At 46.0% G+C, this 22,094-nt stretch overlaps 2 protein-coding genes across 2 annotated transcripts; both read left to right on the plus strand.

Annotated features, from left to right (window-relative positions):
* Window positions 1-32: 32 nt before the first annotated feature.
* On the plus strand, window positions 33-2,776 carry LOC130391316 (N-glycosylase/DNA lyase-like). The gene is made up of 7 exons (XM_056601376.1): window positions 33-499; window positions 621-976; window positions 1,073-1,252; window positions 1,350-1,528; window positions 1,804-1,951; window positions 2,043-2,092; window positions 2,174-2,776. The coding sequence occupies exons 1-7, from the start codon at window positions 372-374 to the stop codon at window positions 2,363-2,365; spliced, it is 1,233 nt and encodes a 410-aa protein (XP_056457351.1). The 5' UTR covers window positions 33-371; the 3' UTR covers window positions 2,366-2,776.
* Window positions 2,777-6,071: 3,295 nt separating this feature from the next.
* Window positions 6,072-20,950, plus strand: LOC130384456 (proline-rich transmembrane protein 3-like). The gene is made up of 4 exons (XM_056592652.1): window positions 6,072-6,359; window positions 12,427-13,373; window positions 13,502-13,798; window positions 16,074-20,950. The coding sequence occupies exons 2-4, from the start codon at window positions 12,512-12,514 to the stop codon at window positions 18,125-18,127; spliced, it is 3,213 nt and encodes a 1,070-aa protein (XP_056448627.1). The 5' UTR covers window positions 6,072-6,359; window positions 12,427-12,511; the 3' UTR covers window positions 18,128-20,950.
* Window positions 20,951-22,094: the final 1,144 nt, after the last annotated feature.

Consider the following 22,094-nt stretch of genomic DNA (forward strand, 5'->3'; position numbering starts at 1 on the left):
TCCAGAGATGTTACAAGAGCCATCAAAACATTGCGTCTTATCCATCGAACAATTTTACAAGGAAAATGTCCACTGAATATAATTTCTAAAATCATTCGTACACTGAACATCGTTACAAGGAGTTACACTTCAGTCAAAAAGCCACAAACCCATTGCAAGGTTTTGGTTGGCCATCAGTATCAACGCATATGACACCGCGAAACGTTTGTGTCCATCATTTTTGATACCTTTAACCCGACTGTAAACAAAATGTATTGGCTAGATTGTCTGATGTACTTAAATGATTGACCACGAACTTCCAACCAACCTTTAAAAATTGTAATACCTATAATTACACAGTTATCTAGTCTGGAATGCGTATGAATCGTTGAATGAGCATCATCGCGACCATGGCCAAACACGCAAGGCTCTCTGTAGGGGGAGCAGCCTGGGCTTCAATGGCTTGTACTAGGTCTCAACTCAGGTTGGATCTTACTTTGGGTTGTGGACAAACTTTCCGGTAGGTTTGTCATTCTTGGTTTGTTCGGTTAGGTTACAGCTATGCTATGCATAGCTGCATAGCACAGTGTTACACAGTAATCCAAAAGAACAACACACTTAATTGTCTTCTCAACTCACAGCTGGAGAGAGACTGGAGATGGACACTGGACGGGCGTGATGGGAGGAAGAGTCTGGACGCTAACACAAACAGATGATCGACTGTGGTATCACGTCTATAATAATAAAGATGCTCATAAAGAGGTCGATAACCGGAAAAGAAAAGCGGACGGTCCTGCACAGCAGCTTAACAAGTCAGAAAAAAGATGGAAAGTAAACATAAAGGAGGAAGATATTGATGTACCGGTGACCGTCAAGAAAGAAGGAGAGGAAGAAATGCTTGTGGATTATTTCCAATTAGATGTAAACCTGGAAGAGTTATATAGAGAATGGGGACTGGCAGACCCCCACTTCAAACATATATCCAACATTTTCACAGGCAAGTAGTTCCTAGAGCTTATATATTTTCCCATAGGCTTAAATGATATGAGGTAGTGTGTGTAGTGAAGTGATGAATTTTTTTTTTTTCCCCTAGGTATTCGAATGCTGCGCCAGAACCCAACTGAGTGTTTGTTTTCCTTCATTTGTACCTCCAACAACCACATTTCCCGCATCCAGGGCATGGTGGATAACCTGTGCAGGTCCCTGGGCAAGCCACTGTGTGAGCTGGATGGGACCACCTATTATGACTTCCCGTCCCTCTCGGCCATTGCTGGTATATTTCTACTTTTTCTGGTATATTTATGTATGTATATGTGTGTATGTTTGTAAAACACAATTTTTAAATCGGTATTCTTTCTTTTGACTGGCAGATGACAAAGTGGAGGCGCTGCTGAGGGATCTGGGTTTTGGATACAGGGCTCGGTTCTTGCAGCAGAGTGCCAAACAAATCCTGGAGCAGCACGGGCCTGACTGGCTCCAGGGTCTGAGGAGGACTCCGTATCTTCAGGCCCGGAACTCTCTGCGGTCTCTCCCTGGTGTGGGCCTCAAGGTACGAGGAAAAGAGCTGGTCTTATTTAGAGTAGACTTTGGTGGAAGAATTCTTCTCCCCAACTGCTCCTAGGACCACAAGAGCTATAAATTATCCATCATTTCCATTTGTTTCCATTACTTTATTGGTCAATTTCTAATTTACCAATTTAATTGTTGTCTTAATTGTAATTAAACAATTTCTGGTCAATCATCAATTGCCTTGTATGTCTCTGTGATGTTCTTAATTTACTTAAAATGTCTCTGAATCTCTCCTTTGTGTCTCCCGTTGTTGAGGTGGCCGACTGTGCCTGTCTCATGTCCCTTGACAAGGCGGATGCTGTTCCCGTTGATACACACATTTGGCAGATCGCTAAACGGGACTACAAATGTGCCGCCGGCAGTACACAAAAGACCCTTACTGACAAAGTTAACAGAGACATTGGTCAGCATGAATTCTCCTTTTTCAACAGTTTCAAAAAGTTTCCAGTGAGCAAACAAATGCTATAAATATCCAATGCATTTATTTCATACAGGGGATTTTTTCAGGCAGCTATGGGGTCCTTATGCTGGCTGGGCACAATCGGTAGGTATTTATTATGGTGGTTTATTTAAATTGATCATATCTCTTTCATTGTAAATGATAAGGTGGATTGTTTTTTATTAGGTTTTATTCTGCGCTGACCTGAAAAAGTTTCAGAAGCTGAAAGAAATGCCATCAATAAAGCTGGAAGATGACAAGAAGGCTAGCCTGCCCCTTAAGAAGGCAAAGTTGAAGATAAAAAAGGAGAAACTAGATCAAATTGAAAAACCAACGTCAGTGTGCCACAAGAAAGCAAAGCTGGCCCCACAGGATTGATTCATTTATTATAACAGAATTTGTTTTTGTTTGATTATTTTTGTATCCATTATTTTACTACCAAAAAAAATCTGTTGAATTGTCTTTGTTTCGAAAACCTTTAAACCTATAAAACCTATATTAATAAAATAAGTATGTATAATTGAATTGGTTTTCCGCATCACTATAGCTTAAACTTTAGCGTAAATGTTTTTCATGTTTCCAATAATAGCCACTAGATGGCTACATAGATTTGGAGAATCGGGGTGTCCAAGGTTAATGCATTTAATTGCATCTTTGACATGCGCATGCTCACTCATTATGCCTCTCTGTCCCTCTGACTCTTAAAAAGAGATGAGTAAATTCATCACTTCTCATGGGTCCCAGTTGTGTCATTTCACAAAACAGTTTTTTATTTGGGTCTTATAAAAGCACAGGACACAACCTACATCCAAATATGTCAATATGGTAGATGTAAATGCAGACTTCTGTATGATCTAAAATTCAGTAGTTTAGTATGATCAAAAGTTACAGTAGGCAGTGTCAGCTAGTCTTTCTTAGCCTTAGGCTAAAGTTACTGTGGCCATGGACCAATATGCTGTGTCTTTTGTAGTAAGTATGATCTTTACTCTCATTGGGAAGAGAGCAAGGATGTCTTTCTCACCCTTCACTGTTTTATAAAAGTGGGTCAAATCATTTGCCTACAATATAGGTTCCACATACCAATGGCAACGGCATTTGTGCCAGTGCCATTGGCATAAACACGTGCAAAATCTTTCCATAAATAGTTATTCATTTGTCCGAGTGTGCAGCCATGTGTGTTCATTTACATGTGAGTCAGCTTTCATGTCCATTTCCGAGCGGAAGATGAGATGCCGGCCCCAGCCTGAGGGCAGAGTCCTGGGAGAAAGCACCACACAGGCAGACCAAAATAAAGCTGGTAAACAACAGTGTGTTTGTTGGAGGAAGAAAATGTTGATGGATAACGCAGCATGGTCCAATTCAGAACAAAACACAAAGAACCCCAAAATATAAGAAAAAAATAACCTCATTGTGACCAATTATGTAAGCGATGAGTTTCTGCCTGGGATGGGTCCTCTGGGATGTTTCTGTTGAAAGGATGTCCCTCTCTATCTCTATCTGTGTCTGTTCTTTATTTTTTTTTCTCTCTCTCTCTCTCTCTCTCTCTCTCTCTCTCTCTCTCTCTCTCTCTCTCTCTCTCTCTCTCTCTCTCACACTCACTCTCACTCTCACTCTCTCCCTTTAAAGCAGCGGCTTCATGTTATCTTTTGTAGTTGTATGTCTCCTTTAAATGCACCAGAGGGCACTCCTGACAGAATCACTGCACCTGAAAGAGGCCTACATCAACATGCAGATGTGCAAAAGTGTTGCTTTAGTCGTCCGTCGTTCTGGGTGGCCCAATCTGAGGGTCAGTTTGGTGGGAGGTTAGCAAAACGGAGGCATTCTCTCTCTCTCTCTCTCTCTCTCTCTCTCTCTCTCTCTCTCTCTCTCTCTCTCTCTCTCTCTCTCTCTCTCTCTCTCTCTCTCTCTCTCTTTTTCGCTACTCTCTTTCTCTTCCTACTCTCTTGTATAAGACTGGTTTGTCTTATGCAAAGGGAATGTGTTCTTCCTCACCTTTAATGGACTCTCACAGGATCCCCCTCCTTTGCTCAGTCAACAGACCAAATATGGTCTGACTGTCTGGTTTAATTCCACACCCCTCATCCACCAATCCAAAGTATTGAATATTATCATTCCTCAACCAGAATAGATTGCAAAAACACAATTCTACCCGACACTGGACCTAAACTGAATTCATAGACAGAGATTGTACAGATTACCTTAAACAAGTCACAGTGAAGACCAAAGAAGGGGGGCTGGTGGGGGACTCAGGCACTGAAGGAGACCTCCATAATTTGAACCAAAATTGGGGAGATTATTCTTTATGTCTAGACGAGGAAAGGGGTGTTGATATTGGTCGTCCCATATGGGTGGTGTGTGTGTATGTGTGTGTGCGTGTGAACATGTGGGTGGGGGCATTTCTCGGTGCTACAGCTTTACTCAGTCATCTAAGTACATTTGCATACAATGACCTCTCCTACTTACTGAAAGAGGCTTATTTCATACACGGTTGTAATGCCGCCCAGCGAACCGGGACCTTGCTCCACTAGCGGTGGTTATTGTTTCATATATCCCGCCTGGGCGGAGGTTTCCTTTGCCCCAGTGTTACATTTCAGCGAACTATGCAAGACATTCCTGCCCTACCATGAGCTGATTGGCATCCACCCCAGTGTATGCCAATGTATACGTCATTTGCACATTTAACTTATGTTCATTTAGAATGATTTAATTTGTTTGTAAGACTGTTGTAAATCCACATTCAATTCAATTCCATAGTTTTGCCTTTGCCCTGTTTGCATTGTAAATCAATGTTCGCATCTTTCCGTCTCTCTCTCTGTTCTCTTATCCTCCCCTATCCATCTGATCACTGAGAGGCGCCCCCATATTACAGGAATCCGGTGTGAGGTAATGGATATGGGTTGTTTTCAAAATAGTTTGATGTTAGACAGAACCACCAATCCACCAGACTACAAACAAACCTGGATGAATAATACATTCATAGCACACTATACTATTAATAGTGTAGTTGTAATGCATACAAACCCATGTGACCAGGCAGGTGGGCACACAAACACACATGCACCTGCCCCAGGCGGGCTGGTGCAGTCGGAGGTGCAGATGGAATGATAAATGATCGTGTTCACATAGTTTACGCCTTGCAACGGTTTGCTGCTGCATAAATAGCTGCCATAGATGTGTTTTTATTTTGTATTCGTTATTATTATCACTTACTTAACAGTATCTCATAGTGACACCTTTTTTTTTGGTACACCATGCTTATCATAATCTTTGTCAAATGTTTGTTATCAGACTTGCCTGTCTAATTCGTTGCGTGTGCCCTGCTGGCTCAGTAGCAATGTAATGGTATTAGGGGAAATCCTATGAGCTTGTTGGGTTATTTCAGGCACTTGATCTTAACGGTATAGTGTACAGTAGATCGGCTAGATGAACTGAAAAAGGAGAAAGCGGATGATGTTAAAATCAAACCTGTAAAGACAAAAAAATGTCAGCCTTTAGGCAGCAGTAGATTGGCCATGTGCATTTGATAAGAAATCCTCTGAAGATTTGGATTAACATATGGCAAATATTATTAAAATAATGAATTGAAGCATATTTTAATAATTTATTTTCCAATGCTAGGTGTACCTTCTAAAAGTGTCACTCTACATCCTTCAGAGCGTGTCCTTGTCATAAGAAGTCACCAGTGATGGGGTGGCACCATCAGTCCAAACCATCACTTTGGCTTCTTGGCTGCATTGTCTCTATCTCATAATCGTGTAGACATGCCAGGTAGCAGGCAATCGTGTTGATCTGCACTTGTGTGTGTGTGTGTGTGTGTGTGTGTGTGTGTGTGTGTGTGTGTGTGTGTGTGTGTGTGTGTGTGTGTGTGTGTGCGTGTGTTTGTTTGTCTTTGAGAGAGAGAGAGAGAGAAAGAGAGAGAGAGAGAGAGAGAGAGAGAGAGAGAGAGAGAGAGAGAGAGAGAGAGAGAGAGAGAGAGAGAGAGAGAGAGAGAGAAAGAGAAAGCAAGAAGGGGAGGAGAGAGAGGGAGAGCGTGAGAGTGGGAGGGAGAGAGAAAGACAGATAGAACGGGAGAGAGAGACACACACACACACAGGTTGGGGAAGAGGGAGTGGGAGGGATAGTGAGGTAGATGGCTGAGCAGTGTGGAGAGGCATGCGTCTCCAAATGTGATTCTGTTTTAAGAGAGTTGCCAAGTAACAGGAGGACCTGGTAGTCGATGTCGTCAGAACCCTGCGAGGTGCATTCCTGGTCCACGGTATTCTGCGATGCCTTCACATCTGAACAAATCCCATTTACCTTCACAGTCGATGAGATATGTCCTAATACCTCTTCCATGACGCAGACGACATCACCTGAGAAGATATAACTGGAGGTAGGTCGTTAATAGTTTATCATAATCAATAATAGAGATGGAACTGTGGGGAATACCAGCCCAACGTGCGATGAACAACGTCTCGTTTACCTGCGCTGTTCGCTGTGGATTGCATAATATTTAGCTGATAGCTATCTAATTGTTCCGCAAAATTGAAATGCACTGTGTGGTAATGTTTTATCCGTTGGCAATTTTCTATTCAATAGTGACATATTTGCGGTTTGGGGCATTCATCTGCATGGAATAGCTTGCTACGGAGGGGTTTTCATATCTGCTGATAACGATTAACCGCCGCTCAGAACTGCGGCAAGACAAAGCCAAGATGCGGCCACACTGCTGTTTAGTGTTTTATGGTCCGGTCACACATAGTGCGATGTTGGACAAATGCATTCTCCAGAGAGAGGCTATGCGCCAGACGGGATGGGGGTAATACTGGTGTGGGGTTGCGGAGTCTATAAAAGAGCAACAAGTTGTTCCCAGGGTCCATTACCCGCTAATGTTTCCCCATTGTCTGTAATCTTAGCACGTGGGTAACGTTTCTGTTTATTGCATTTTTATGAGATTGCCCTGAAGGCCTCTGCCTCAGGGTAGAGGGTGTGTGGGGGGCGTAGACAATTAGTTTTCACCTGTTTCTCATCATTACTTCTCAAACCACAGGCACAGGCACTTTAAATTCCAGGAGATTTAGTAAAATGGAGGAAATACCAGGGATTATCTCCTGTGCCAGTTAATTAGTTCCACAACTGTCACATATTTAGGCAATCAATTAAGCTTACGTAAATACAATATATTTGGGTGCTTATTCAGCCATCTGAAAATGCTCTTAGGGCCTAAACAGATGACATTCCTGTGTGGATAGGTTTAAAAAACCAAAACTTGCTTGGATTTTCAATGAAAAGACAGCCAAGATATCGGTTAGACCCTTCAGGTCCAAACATTGTGAAACAGCAGAAAGATTAAGTGAGGCCTTCCTTGAGTGTGGTAGAGTCAACACATCGGGCGGAAAAAACAGTCATTGGCTAATGGGGGGAAATACCATTTACCTGCATTTGCAGTGTATACATGCACAAATTACCGCGATTATCACAACCTCAGAGAGTTATCATGTTAGAGGTTCGGTTTTTAATCATAACATCGTAACACCTGCAAAACGACCTGTTGTCATCGCCACCAACAGCCTGTTAGCCTCTTAACGCTAGCAAAATATATTGTGAATGTAATTTATTCAGTCTTATATAGTGTAGCCTACATTTCCACATCTCAGCTGAGAGACCTGAGTTTTATTTTAATTTTCATAGCCTACCGATCAAGGAAAGATTTTGTGTGTGTGTGTGTGTGTGTGTGTGTGTGTGTGTGTGTGTGTGTGTGTGTGTGTGTGTGTGTGTGTGTGTGTGTGTGTGTGTGTGTGTGTGTGTGTGTGTGTGTGTGTGTTTGTGCGTGTTTTCTGATTTTGTTAATGGAAGCCAAGGTTCCATTGACGATGATGTTGTTAAAATCCCTCAAGATGACTATGAAGCAGAACTCTGGCTCTTGATCTTTGAACTGCCTTAACACAGACAATCAGATAAAGATGTTAGTCATAGCACCTCCACCGCGGACATCCAGCCTCCCTTGGAGATCAACAAGGCCTCTGATTGGTCTCTCTTCAGGTCAGCTGACCACGCTGTGTGGTCAGCTATTCCACCAGTCAGAGTTATAACCCCCTGGGGGCCGGACCTTCTGAGAGAAGTGGTCTACAACAGGCGTTGGTTTGACCTCAGGGCTAATAAGTCTGGTGTATGAAGACCCCCAGAAGAGAGCTCAATGTGTTAGCCACATTGGAATAACATTTATTGGCATGTATTTACATAACTATCACCTGATCTAAGCATTGTATGAATTTGTGGTTGTAAGCTAATGTTCCAGTTGTGATTTTGATGAGGGCTCATCATTTGAAATGGGCCAATGAATGCTGCATGCTTGATTTCTAAATGGTGTGGATTGGAATGTTCAACAGTCATACCCGAACGCCCCCCTCCCTTGCCACCCCACCAGCCCCCCGACTCAACGCCCAGACTGCACAAATACCAACACGACCACAAGCACACACTCGCTCCCATGCAGACAAGAGTCACACACATCCATCTCTGCCACACAGTGTTCCCTCTCTCTTGCAGGGTGCAGTCCAACGGCAGTCTATGCTACAGCCGATTTGGGTGGTTTGTGTGCGAAGGGGAACGCAGTAATAGTTAAACAGCTCTGCTGGACTATGGATTCATGCAGTGGATTGTGCAGTACTCCTTCGTCATGACGCACACTTTTCTACTAGGCTATTTCAGTCCCCCATCTCTCTCTCTCTCTCTCTCTCTCTCTCTCTCTCTCTCTCTCTCTCTCTCTCTCTCTCTCTCTCTCTCTCTCTCTCTCTCTCTCTCTCTCTCTCCTCTCTCTCTCTCTCTCTCTCTCTCTCTCGCTATCTATTCTTGTATGCCGCTCTATCTTAGCTGTCGCTGCAGCAGTCCCATCCCTTGTCTCTCCTTGGAAGAGAGCCCCTTTCACCACTTCTTTTGTTCTGCTTTCATTCCCACTGGTTTTACCTTTTCTCCCACATTTAAAAGTCATCAGGGTTTTTCCCCATGGAACCGGTTCTGCATGGCATGCTCTGTTCCTACCCTTGGCCAGTGCCTCGGTTCCCTTAGGAGCGGCCCTGCTGTTCTGCTCTGCCATGACTTCATCTGACATTCAAGATCCCCCTCCATGCACGTCCCCTTTGACATTGTGCATGTTATTGCACCGCATGCTAAACAGTCAACAAGAGTGAAATTTACAAGGGTACATTTACAATGTAAACAGGAAATTACAACTCTGTACTCGTGTACCGTATCACGGTATACATAATGCTGACAGACACACCATTGCTTGAAACGGTCAGACTATGATCATGTAGTTTGCTCTTGGTCATGGACGGATCTCACAGAGCCCTCTCGCTTCAAACAGGCGTACGTCTGTCCCCGAAAAATATTCCCGTATATGTATGGAAACTTCAGACTGCCAGACTATCCGGAATCTGGCAGCGAATGGGGGGCAAAAAAAGGGAGGGAAGAAAAAGTGTCTTGCAAAGCGTTACCGCTCCCATGTTACCTTCTGTTGGGTAAACCCCCTCAGTGGGATGAACGATCGGAATATGTGAGTCTGAATAAGCTGGTCGTGGTAATACACTAGTTGAGACATGACATCACCAGGGCACTGATTAATGGTTCAGCAGCAGATGCTGCAGTAGTAGGAGTGCGTCATGTGACCATATCTATAGTGGCTAATCTCTAGATGGACGTCTGCTGCACACTGGTGGAGGTTTTCCCCTCAGGCATTTCCTGCTGTGGATAAAGGACTTCTTGTGAGTGAGAAAGTGACGACATCCACCCATCCAACTCACAGACACACACACACACACACACACACACACACACACACACACACACACACACACACACACACACACACACACACACACACACACACACACACACACACACACACACACACACACACACACACACACACGCATGCACACCCCAATTGAAATCTAATACACAAAGGGATGTGTCCGTTTTGCCCCCAAGGGTCGAACATGATAAAAATACACACTGTGTGCGCCCATCTGCTCTCTGTAGCCCGCTCTAGAGATGCTCTGACTCCAGTTAGAGCCCAGAGTGACAAAGGGAAACGATGAAGCTTCACTATGGTCTCCTTAGATTACCATTACACTGAAGCTAACCTATAGTTGTGTATTCATGTTTGTCTCACAACAACATGAGTGTGGTCATTAAAGAGGCTTCTCGACCTTAATCCCAAAATCTCTCAAGTTGGAAACCCTGTAGTTTATTTGTGCACACCCCGTTTAAATGAGTGTGTTTGGTTGGGTGCGGGTGTGGGTGTGTGTGTGGGTGGGTTGACAGAGGGGAGCGATGAGATTAGTGTTGACGGGGATTCAAAACAAGCAGTGAGGTGCTCCTTTATGCTCACAAGCGGTTTGTGGCCAGACAGCCGTTGAGTCTCATTAATGCTAAACAAACAGAGATTCTCCAAAGACATGCGTGCGCACAAAAACACACACACACACACACACACACACACACACACACACACACACACACACACACACACACACACACACACACACACACACACACGCGCGCACATAAACACATGCTGAGAAGGGATCAGTTGAGAAACATTCTGTTTGCCAAGAAACGTTTCTCAACATCCCCATTGTTATGACAGAACACAGATGCACCTGCTAGTTAACATTTACTGATAAGAGAGGCGGGCTGGGTTTAAGTAGCTCTGGTTTGACTTGGGAGACCACCGTATCAGGGAAGAAATAATAAAAACCACGCTATGAAAGCGTGTTCTTTCCCTCCAGCTCTTTCCTCCTCCTTGCATGACGCGGATTGTGTTTATGATGAGTCAGCCTCACCAGCGACTTGCCACTGCACGCATTCCATCTTCCAGCGTTTCTGCTGCAAACCTTCCAGGGTCTCGTCCATGTTTTTTTTATCGTACTCTCTCCTTCAGTGCTCCAGTGTCAGTCATATTGTCTTACCTTTCTTCGACCCCTCCCTCGCCGCCGGATTCCTTGCCCCATCGCGTGTCCCGCTACACTCTTGTCCACTAAATCACTGTGATGTCTCCGCTGATCATATCTTTCTCCTCCATTAGTTGCAGTATCTCTGTACTAATAGGAACAAACCGTCCGTTTGTCTGAAAATAGGTTGCATGTTGAAAGAGCTTTGTTTTAATGAGCCCCAATATAATTCATGTAACAAGATGATGCAGAGTTAAAATATAATTTTAATAAGTGCTGGGCAAAACCACTAGAAAACCTAGGCTGTGTGTTTGATGCTGAACATCTCAATTGAAATGCTAACACATGCGCCGTGACCTTTTCCTTTGTGCTCCAGCCCCTTTTGTACACATTGTTCCCGTATGCAAACTCACACACCCGGTCAGGTTGAACTAGTGGGAGACAAACTTTATAACGCATTCGGCTGTAGTCAGTAGATGTAGCCGTTAACGTAAAACTGCGTTGCGTCTCAGGTGAGTCGCCAGCGGTAGAATGAACTGTCCCATAGGTTGAGTGTTGACGATATCCTTCTTGGTTCCTCATCCTCCTCATGTTTCAGGCTGAGGTTTCGATACATGGTGTGAGCCATTCTTCCTGGCGCTCGGAGCCGTCTCTCGCCACCCGTTGACTCACAAACAAGGCCTGAGGTGGGGATGGCAAATGTAAAATGGGTCAGTGGACGAGTTTGGGGTCTTTATTCACAGGAAGGCCATACAAGGTGCGTGGGTCATTCCGCCTGCAGTTTTTGTTGCGTGACTCATGGGGGTTGTGTAATACTCAAAGCCTTGTGGCTAATGCTGTGTCTGTGAAAACAGGTTTTCCAAACACTTAATGTTGCAGCTGTCAGATTCATACAGCTGGAAGATAACTTGGAGGGGAAAACTGGCAGACTGCTTGGAATAATGTAGCTTAAGATAAAGGAAAACAGAGAGGGAGTGAAACTGATGGTCATCAAAAGTGCACTCTATTACAGACAGAGGTACGGAAGGAACGCAGTACACCATCTGCCATGGCTGATTGAAACCATCTGTAGCCATGGTCCGTTTAGAGGTCCTGAGTGTTGAGCAGCCGAGAAGGAAGCGTGTACGTGTGTGTGTAACCATACACCCCACCACACCCAGCGTGTCTGGCGGTGCTGTGCGGCCGAGGCCTTGAGGAGTATCGGTGACCTGCCCTCTGACTCAGCAGCGCTGCAGGTCCGGAATAAGCCCCCAGCCTATTCCCGCCCAGCCCCATATCAACACCACCTCTGATTCATGCTATACATAACCGTATGGAGGGAAGTAGGATGTAAATACACCCGCAATTGGATGTCACTACGGATTGTAAATGGGGATTTAAGGGGAACATAACCCAATTCACCTACTTCATGTACTTGACCCATTGCTGCCCGTGACTTAACTGTTCAAAGAAAATCTTACCCGTTGACTCACGTTATAACCTGTGCTTTATTGTGTTTCTCACCAGGGGTCCAGTGGGAAGATGATTGTTTGTCGGATAGACGAGCCAGCCAGAGGGACCTTTTAGAGGACCAGACGTCCACACGCAGGCCATGGCTGTTTTCGTTACCTTCACCTCCCTCACCCTCCTCCTCCTCCTCTTCATACACCCTTTACCTGCCCAAGTCATCACCGGGTCCTTTGGTCTCCTCGACCCCCCGGCAGGCGACCCCTCGCCGCTTCCCCTGAACCAGACTGTGCGGCTCTCCTTCCCTCCCAGGGGTCGCAGCGATGTGCCTGTCAGACGTCCAATGCGGGAGAAGTCTGCGACCCCTCAAATGCCACACACAGCAGCGATGTCGGATAGCACGAAGGACTTATCAGAAGGGCAAAGACTGCCAGACCCCACTATACACTCAGACACTTTTTCCATATCTACCCTATCCAGCATGAACCTCAGCAGCAGGCCGGTCCGTGCTCGGCCAACTGGCTCCAGACCAAGGACCGACGCCGCCAGCATGGGCCTCAGCAGAGCATCCTCAACGAGGGAGGCGTGGACAAAAGGGCCCCGCCCGACTGTGATCTCCACGCCCTTAAATGAAGTGATTGACTCTGCAGGGTCGGAGCTGGTAAAGGATGGCAGAGTGGGGAACGGGAGAAATAATGATGGGCAGGAGGTGGGCTCAGTCAGTTCACCAACAACGCTCCTCTTGAGAGGGGAGCCACTCGTTTCTTCGGTGACCGTTGGCAACGAAGTAAGCAGGTTCTGGCCGGAGGCGCAGTCTACGGCCGTGGGAGGTTTGTCGCCTGAAAATGCAAATGTAAAGCCGCTGCCGGACGCCAACCAGACTGAGGAACCCCGCCTGTTGCCCCTGACAACCAGGACTAGCATCTCCACCACCCCATCACCGAAGATCCGGGTGACGTTCCCACCCACAATGAAGCCAACCAGTCCTCAGACTGGGACGTTATCAGGTGATTCAAACGTTTATTTTATGGTGAATCAAAAGTGCATATTAGCTCTAATAATTCGATATGGGTTTCACTGCATTAAACGATGTCATAACCATGCCATCTCTTCCTTCTCTTATGTGATCTCACAGCATTCAACATTCCAACCCCAAACAGAACTAAAGGGACCACAAAAGATTATGCGACAGTCAGACCAGCAATAACCCCTCTCTTTAAGCACCCAGTGGCAGTAGGGACTCTGGTTCCTGCCCATAGCCAGACCAATCCAACACCCGAGGCCATCACACAGGAGAAAACGACCATAACTGCATCAAAAACTAATGATATTATCCAGGAAGCAACGCAGACATCCTCCAAAACAACTAGTCCGCCTCCAACAAAAGCAACAACAGAATCCACACAAACAGCCCTGACAACAGTCAAGACAGGTAATACCTCATGGATATCTTTCAGTAGCAACGGCTGGTTTCGCAATCTTGACAGATTTTCCCTGTAGATATGTTTGTGTGGAATTATTTTCACAGCTGGATTTTTGAATTTTTGCACCAGTCCAGTACAACCTGGAAAGCCTCAAAGGCAGTACAAGGCCGAGACAAGTAGGGGAGGGTTGGATGGAAACTTTGGTGGTAGGTGTGTGGGTGAGACATGAGAGGGGGTTAAACAGTCCAGGGGGAGAGGCGAATGGCTCGATAGGGATAGAAGAGGTGCTAATGCAGAAAGAGCTTGGCTGGAATCAATTCAAAGCCAAAAGAGACAAAACAAACGCGACAGCAGAAAAGAGGTATAGAGTGAAAGGAAGGGTGTGTTCAGAAGGAAAGTAAAAAGATGAAACATTTAATAGATGTCGCCAGTTGGCTTTAAACTGTGGAGGTACAAAACTCTTTCAACCCTGTTGGATCAATCCACAGCTCTCAAGATTTACAGACTGTAGGGCAATTTGGGAGGTTGTCCTGTTAATGACCAACATCAATGACCCACATGTGTTTTTTGCGTTACCCCTTTGGTTTATATGTCTGTATGAGTTAGTACATTTAAAGGTGTGTGTGTGTGTGTGTGTGTGTGTGTGTGTGTGTGTGTGTGTGTGTGTGTGTGTGTGTGTGTGTGTGTGTGTGTGTGTGTGTGTGTGTGTGTGTGTGTGTGTGTGTGTGTGTGTGTGTGTGTGTGTGTGTGTGTTTGTGTGTGTGCGCGTGATAGTGTGCATGTACACATACCTTTTGCACATGGCCATGTATTCCTTAAAAAGTAAAAGCTCAAGGGTAGGGGTAAGTGTACACAGCTGTGAAATGTGATCAGGACATCTGGGCTGTTTCTGTGTTTCTGTGTTGCTCTATAAAGTCTGGTGGTGGTGAGGAGTTATGAGACGTGGGAATGTTGTATATCAATGTGTGCATGGGCGTGGGTAATGGCAGCACTCTCTGGGCCCATGTGGGGCTTAACGTTATTGCAGGAACACATTTGTTGGAATTGCGGTGTCGGGTAAAAGTGAACGGAATAACAGCAAAATCGGCTTCCTGTAATGTATAATTTTGATCAGCTATAAACTGCTAATCATACTTAATTAACATAAACAATATACTTTTAAATCAAACATTTTACCCCAATATGGAAGAACCGGGACATAGAGATTTAATAAACAGAAATGCTCAAAAGGAGAACTAATTTCCCAATTAAAGGTTGGGAAAAGGTTTTGGGTGTGGGATACAACCAGGATGTCTTGGCCATGCCGGAATGTGGCATATGTCCATGTGACAGCTTAAAAGGCCATTCATCGCACTAAAAGGTTTTAGTAGTAGTAGTAGTAGTAGTAGTAGTAGTAGATTTAAGAGCTTTGGATTGGAGCTGGCAGCATCCATGTTCCCTGTGTTACTTATACTATTTTTTTGGATTTGTGCATGCCCTGATAAATCACCATAGATTATGGTCATCCTCACTGATGATAGTTTTGTTTAAGTTTGTCATAGATCTCTTACCTATTATGTCACATTAGCCGTCGGGCTATAGGGTTAGTGATGAATAGCCTTGTGATTACAGTGTAGTGCCGCTCCATCAACTTTATAGCCAAGGATAAGGTGGAGTGCTTCAGACAATTGCTCTTCTGCTTGCTTTACTCCATGTGGCACGCATCACATTGTTTTATTTTTCCATGTGAAATGCCCCATATGGTACTAACGTCTATTTATATCTATATAGTATGTCACTGTGTTTATATAATACAGAAAGCCTCATTCCTCATCATTTGATACAATTATTTCACACTATTATGAACGAGAGGTTATGCTGTCTTTTTTGGGAATATGAGTTTGTCAAGAAGACTTTAGATGAATTTTATTAAATAAAGATATGTGTTTACCTTTTCCTTAGGTGGAAAAAGATATTACGAAAATAAAATCATAAAATATACCAATTTGAGAAGGCAATTCAGGTTTCATGCTATATGATTACATTAACAGCTGTGTGAGTTTTTGTGTGTTACTAATTTGTTCTACAATTGCCACATAATTACGGCTAACACTTTTTACCTATTGCCTAGTAGTGAACTATTTCCCTCTAGTGGCCTTTTATTTTCATTGCAATCCACAGATTTCACTTGCATTGCTATTGCAAATGCTTTAATTGCTTGTATTCTATGCTGTGTATGTAATATTATTATTACGGCATTATACTTATAATAACAAACGTAAAATATCTTCTCCTTTTTTCTAGTGATGACTTCCATCACTGCTACAACTTTCGGGACAGTTGGCCGAGGAAGCTTTGACCCCATCCACCAGCCTGATATCGTTCAGAGGAATCGCTCTGTGGCACCTGTGCACCGCCATCAAGCTCCCACTGCTCCACCTGCCAATCCCACCCCATCCCCCAGCATCATTTCCTCCCCTAACAGCACGCGTCTCCACTGGGACGACCTGAAGCGTACGCTGGCCTTCGCCTGGGACCTCCACGTCTACGGCTCCGCCAGCCTCTTCCTCCTTCTTTTAGCTGGAGCCGCCCTGGGCCTCATGCTGTCCCCCGGCACGGACTGCCCTCACCGGGGGGCCCTGGTTCTGGCCAACGCCCTCCTCCTCCTGGTGGGAGGGATCCGGGCGGCTTTCTTTCTCCTCGATCCGTACGGCACGCGGCACTCGCTGCCTCGCGCGGCGGTGATCGCCCTGTACAACCTGCCGCTGCACATGTTGGTGTGGGCGCAGGCCGCCATGGCTCTGCTCGCCCTGAGGGTGGCGGCAGTGAGCGTGCTCCCCGCGCCCTTGGAGCGCCCTCCTCTGGTGGCCGTGTTGGCCGTGCTGCAGTGCACCCTGCTGCTGGCTGCTGACCTGCTCTCCCCTGCTCTGTCCCCCGTGGTGCCCGTCACCCTGCAGGTCCTCTCCCTGGGCTGGGGCCTCATCGTCTGCCTGGGCTTCCTCTGCTATGTCTTCCCGCGTATCCGCTGCCCGGTTCCACCTATTCCGGGAGGTGTGGAGGAAGCCGGGAGGACGGCCTGGACTGGAAGCAGGAGGACAGGGCTGATCCTGGGCAGAGTGCTGGCTGTGTGCGCCCTGTTGGGGGCGCTGTGTTGTGGTCTACACGTCTATGCCACCGTTTGGCTCTACGGACTCCTGAGGAACTCGAAGCACTTCACTTGGTGCTGGTGGCTCGTGCATTTCTGGGCCCGGCTGCTGGAGCTGGCCTGGGGGTTCTCTCTGCTGCTGCTGGCCTCCTGGGTGTTCTGGAAGCCCGAGGGCGCTCAGGGAAGGGACGAAGGAGGAGCTGGAGATGGAACAGCAGGGGAACAGACATCCCCTTGCCATTCTGCACCCACCACTAACAAGCACACCTGCTGGTCCAAGATCGTGCAGAGCCTGAAGGGAAAGCCCTACAAGAAGTCTGACAGTAATGGGGTTGGGAGAGGAGGAGGCGGTGGAGGGGGAGGGGGAGGGCCTGGGGAATTGCCTAATAATTGGGCTGGACAGGAGCGGCCTGGCGCTGACATCAGCAAGAGTCTGATCCGGAACCAGAACCACGAGCTAGCCAGTGCTCAGCAGCGCTGCGTCAAAGACAGCAACCGTGGGCGCAACCAGCGGGGTGTGTCTGCGGAGCGGGGCATGTCCGACGGCTCCACGGGATCCCTGCTGAGACTGCAGGCGCTGGGCCGCCCCCCCCAGCGCTCCCTCAGCGGCAGCCTGGACACGGACAAGGACACGGGGGTCTCCCTGTACGAGTTTGACCTGAGGCCGCCCTCTCCCATCGATCTGACCCGCAGCATCGACGCGGCCCTTCACAGGGAGCACCTGCTGGGGGGAGGGAGCCTCTTCCTGCCCTTCGCCACGCCCTCCCCGGCCCCGTCCCCAGGCTCGGGGAACAGCCAGGGCCCCTGGCTCCGCAGGAACAGCGATCCCCAGATGCTGTCTGAGAGCAGCGATACAGAGTCTTCCATGCCGCTCGGGGGCAGCATCATCAGCAGCGTCCCCAGCAGGCAGGTGACGGCCCCGCCGACTCCGTCCCACCAGGGTCACCGGTGGGGGGGCGGGGGGGCCGTGGGGAGCGTGCCCTCCTCGGTGTCCTGTCCGGTGTCACTGCGTCCCTCCAGGACCTCCACGGGGCACCTGGGGGAGGAGGGCGGCGACGACACGCGGCCCTTCATCACACCAGACTCGGAGGGCGTGGGCGGCCGGCCCGGCAGGCCTGGGAGGCCTGGGAGGCAGGGGGCGTCGCGGAGTTACCTGGAGGTGAGCCGACAGGACGACTCAGCCAGCGTCAGCAGTGAAATTATTGACCTCTAACCTTCAGGCGACCGCACAGGACCGCCATCATGAATAAGTACTGTTGTCGGTTGAGGACAACGCAAATAATTCAACGCAGAGGTTTATTGTTTGTCTCTTCTAAAGAGTAATTATTTTATTTGGGAATCACATCAAATGGACATTGACCCCCAAACAACTCTATCAACGTCTCTTTTTGCCTTTTTGCAAAAGAAAGATTCTAATAGTTAATAACGGATGTGTAAAAGATGTGTGTGAATATTGCGTAGACCAACAAATAAACCAAACCTTTGTTCTGTTGCTCTTACTCTCTCTATCTCCCTTCCTCAGATCTCAGATCTGTTAGAGCTAGGCCTGACCTGGTGTGTGTGTGTGTGTGTGTGTGTGTGTGTGTGTGTGTGCGTGTGTGTGTATGTGTGTGTGTGTGTGTGTGTGTGTGTGTGTGTGTGTGTGTGTGTGTGTGTGTGTGCCTGTGCGTGTGTGACTGTGCGTGTGTGACTGTGTGTGTGTGTGTGTGTGTGTGACTGTGTGTGTGTGACTGTGTGTGTGTGCATGTGTTGTGTGTGTATGTGTTGTGTGTGTGCAATAAAACGTGACTTGCCAAAACAAAAATTCACACTGTATGTTCAGAATTTGGACCATCCTGTTTGGACAGCGTGATTTAAATTTAAATGAGGCTGTTTGACGATATGTGAGGAAACTTGCATTAACTTTTATTCTAAACTACACAACCATAACCTGGTCTTAAAGCTCTTTTTCCACACTCGGTTAATCGTAACATAATGATAGAGATAACTAAATATGCACTGTTGCTGTCTGTCACCCTTATATGCTTCATGTAGTAATGAAAGAAGCATGTTGACATTTCCAACTCTTTGTGAAGTTATTAGCTTAAACTTTTTCTCCTTTAAAATAATAAAGGAATAACAATAATAATTAGAAGACAGTTTACATTAGGATTTATGCATTTTGCCTTTGGGAAAGCTATTACAATATATTTAAGCCTATGACAGCATTTTGATTACGTTATACACATTCATTTATTCACTGATTAACAATTGCAAGTTCCGCTTTCCTCTTGAGTTACGTCTAATCGACTTAAACAATCATTCAGTGGTATATCTGATTTAATGACTGCAGCTGAATGATGGGCTGTACAACACAAGAGGCTTAGCATGGCGTTCAGAACTCCTGTATTGAAGCTCATTACAGATCTAGTGTTTTATGATGAAAGAAGGAACTGATGTATAAAATATATACATATAAAAAAATTAAAAATAAATATATATATATATATATGTGTGTTTGTGTACAGAACCCCACCTATACAGAGACAATAAATAGTATTTTTGATGTATATTGATAAGGCTAGAACATAAAGTATAATATTGGTACGTGAAAGACAATCTAATGAGGCCAATGTCGACCGTTCCAAGGTGTCCTATTTTTTCAAAACACTATATCTACGAAAATGTGATGGTCTTTCTTTGTTTATTTTTGCTACAATGAACTGTTGAATGGTTAAACACTGAGTGCGTACTGTGTAATGATCATTTTGGACTGTTGCATTTTGGATCGGTTGGAACATTGACCAACCAGCTGAAACTCTGTTTCAAGAGATCTCTGAGGATTGCATACAATGAAGTAATGAATTACGAGAAAGACCAATGCTTGACTAATACAAAAGGATTTGTAGTCAGCTTCTGCATATTTTAAATGTTGATGATTGATATCCGTTTGTGTATCTGTTTCTGTATGTTTTAGGTAACACTTTAATAAGGGTAAATCCATTAATTATTAATTTACATTAGTAAATGCAGTAACAAGCATTATTGTATAGCATTAGCACAGTTAACCAACAACATAAAATAAAACCTTACTAAAATGAACACCATTACCTTAGTCAACAAGAACACTTAGTAAACATGAACACCATTAGTTAATGATTACTAGATTACTTTTTTTTGTTAGTTAATGCTTATCACTGCATTAACCATTGTTATACTAATCAATGGTTAATTAATGTACCCATATTGTAAAGTGTTACCATGTTTTCTTTAAATAAAAATACAAATACAGACTTTACAACAACTTCAATTGTTCCTGTGCTCCTGATGAAAGCAACTGCAGGGTTTCTGGTAAGTCGAGAGGGCTTGCTGTCCCTAATTGTGATGTCACTTCTAAATGTGTTATTATGTATTACGGCCCTGTATTGTCAACATTCCAGTTTCTCCATTCAATTTTGTTGTATTGGTACATGCTGTGACTTAATGTACTTTATGACCAGGGTAGTACTTAGCATCTGAAACCTTAGGGTCTATTACAGTTGTCTCTACCAACAAAACAGGATGTGCCATAGTTAATACTGACGACCCCTCTCTCTAGTCAGAGGTGAGCCACATAGTGTGGAGCTACAAGTCTTGTTTTGTCCATTTTGCACATTGAACTTGTATTTATGTTCTTCAACTTAATGTTTGGATTGAAATAAACATGTGATAAGCAATCTTTTTTGTACTATATTTTGACCAGATAGGGAGATTACCCTGTTTTAAAACCTGATAGCCCATGTTATATATTTTTTTTTTCTCTCTTTACTGTAATATAACAACATTTTCGTAATCTTCTTCCTATGAGCTGTGTACATCAGTTCATATTCCCTGAAGCCAGAATTTGAACAACATTACAAGAAGAACCACCACGAAGACGAGGGCAATTAACATGGAAAAGGATGTCGAAGAATTGATAAGCAACATCAATATCATGCAACGGAAACTAAGCTCCCTCTACAGTATATTTTGAAGTTCTGCCCTCTCTTTGGCAAAGCTTGTACATCATGACGTCACACATAAGTACTGCCTTCATTTTGAAACCATAGCAATTTTGTCATTAATCTTGAAGTTTTTTCTCATTAAGGGAAGACGTTGTGTTTGAAACAGCCACAGCATTGCTCACACGAGACGTTGCAAAACAAACTTTTATTAGCTAACGGTAGGCCTATATTTCCATTTATTTAGGATTTCACAGTACTATATACTCTATTGAGTCACCAGCATCACCAGCAAAACATCCCATTATGCATTCTGACGTACAACACTTGAATACACACATTTGTAGCACCTCATCCCAGGCAGTCAGTCCTGGGATGAGGAACAGGGTTACAAGCCGGTACAATGGTTCTACTTATACAGCAGTTGGTGCTGCAAGACTATGACTATGACTAAGCCAGCAAGTCTATGACTAAGCCAGCAAGTCTATGACGCCGTCGCCAGGGCCATCCGGGACCGGCTTGGCCCTAACCCGGAAGAGCATCGGCGCCGGAAGAGCATCCGAGCGTTGGTGCTCACAGAGGGAGCCCGACCCTTCGCCTTTGCCCAGCAGCTGTGGGACCGAGCCAGGTGGGTGGCTGGTCCGGGACCAGAACACAACGGGGGGGCACGTGGAGCTGGTCGTCCTCGAAAGGTTCGTCGAGGGGCTCCCGGCCGGAAACCAGCACCTGGGTGCAGTACCACCGCCCCGAGAGCCTCTCGGCCGCCATCCACCTTTCAGAGAGCCACCTGTCCCCCCCTCCGTCGGTCCAGCAACCGCCACCACCGGCCCCGTGCGCCGGCGCAGGTGGCCCAGCCGTCCCGCGGCGGGAGAGGCCGACCCCAGCGCAGAGGGCGAACTGGGGTCGGCCCCCACCGGCAGACGGCAGCTCAGACAGCAGGGAAGGGGTGTTGGCGATGCGGGCAGCCTGGCCACTTCCGGTGGGAGTGCCCCATGATGGAGGTGGGCCAGGTCGTCCGAGTCACCGGCGCCCCGTCTCCTCTCCACGGTCCGGGCGAGGTGTACCGTATCCCGGTGGGGATACGGCGGGGTACGTAACAGGTGCTTCTGGACTCGGGCTGCATGCAGACCATGATCCATCAGAGCTGGTGCGCTCTGAAGCATTGGTAGAGGCATCTAGCATTACGGTGAGGTGTATCCATGGGGTTGTTCACGAGTATCC

This window comes from Gadus chalcogrammus, chromosome 1 (genome assembly GCF_026213295.1).
Source record: "Gadus chalcogrammus isolate NIFS_2021 chromosome 1, NIFS_Gcha_1.0, whole genome shotgun sequence".
In the NCBI taxonomy this organism is placed as follows: Eukaryota; Metazoa; Chordata; class Actinopteri; order Gadiformes; family Gadidae; genus Gadus; species Gadus chalcogrammus.

Excerpts from the sequence above, each read along its gene's own strand:
- LOC130391316 (XM_056601376.1), top strand. The coding sequence starts at position 372 with ATGAGCATCATCGCGACCATGGCCAAACACGCAAGGCTCTCTGTAGGG. Across the intron at positions 500-620 it reads GGTTGTGGACAAACTTTCCG|CTGGAGAGAGACTGGAGATG; the intron begins GTAGGTTTGTCA and ends CTCAACTCACAG. Across the intron at positions 1,253-1,349 it reads GTCCCTCTCGGCCATTGCTG|ATGACAAAGTGGAGGCGCTG; the intron begins GTATATTTCTAC and ends TTTGACTGGCAG.
- LOC130384456 (XM_056592652.1), top strand. The coding sequence starts at position 12,512 with ATGGCTGTTTTCGTTACCTTCACCTCCCTCACCCTCCTCCTCCTCCTC. Across the intron at positions 13,374-13,501 it reads TCAGACTGGGACGTTATCAG|CATTCAACATTCCAACCCCA; the intron begins GTGATTCAAACG and ends GTGATCTCACAG. Across the intron at positions 13,799-16,073 it reads CCTGACAACAGTCAAGACAG|TGATGACTTCCATCACTGCT; the intron begins GTAATACCTCAT and ends CCTTTTTTCTAG.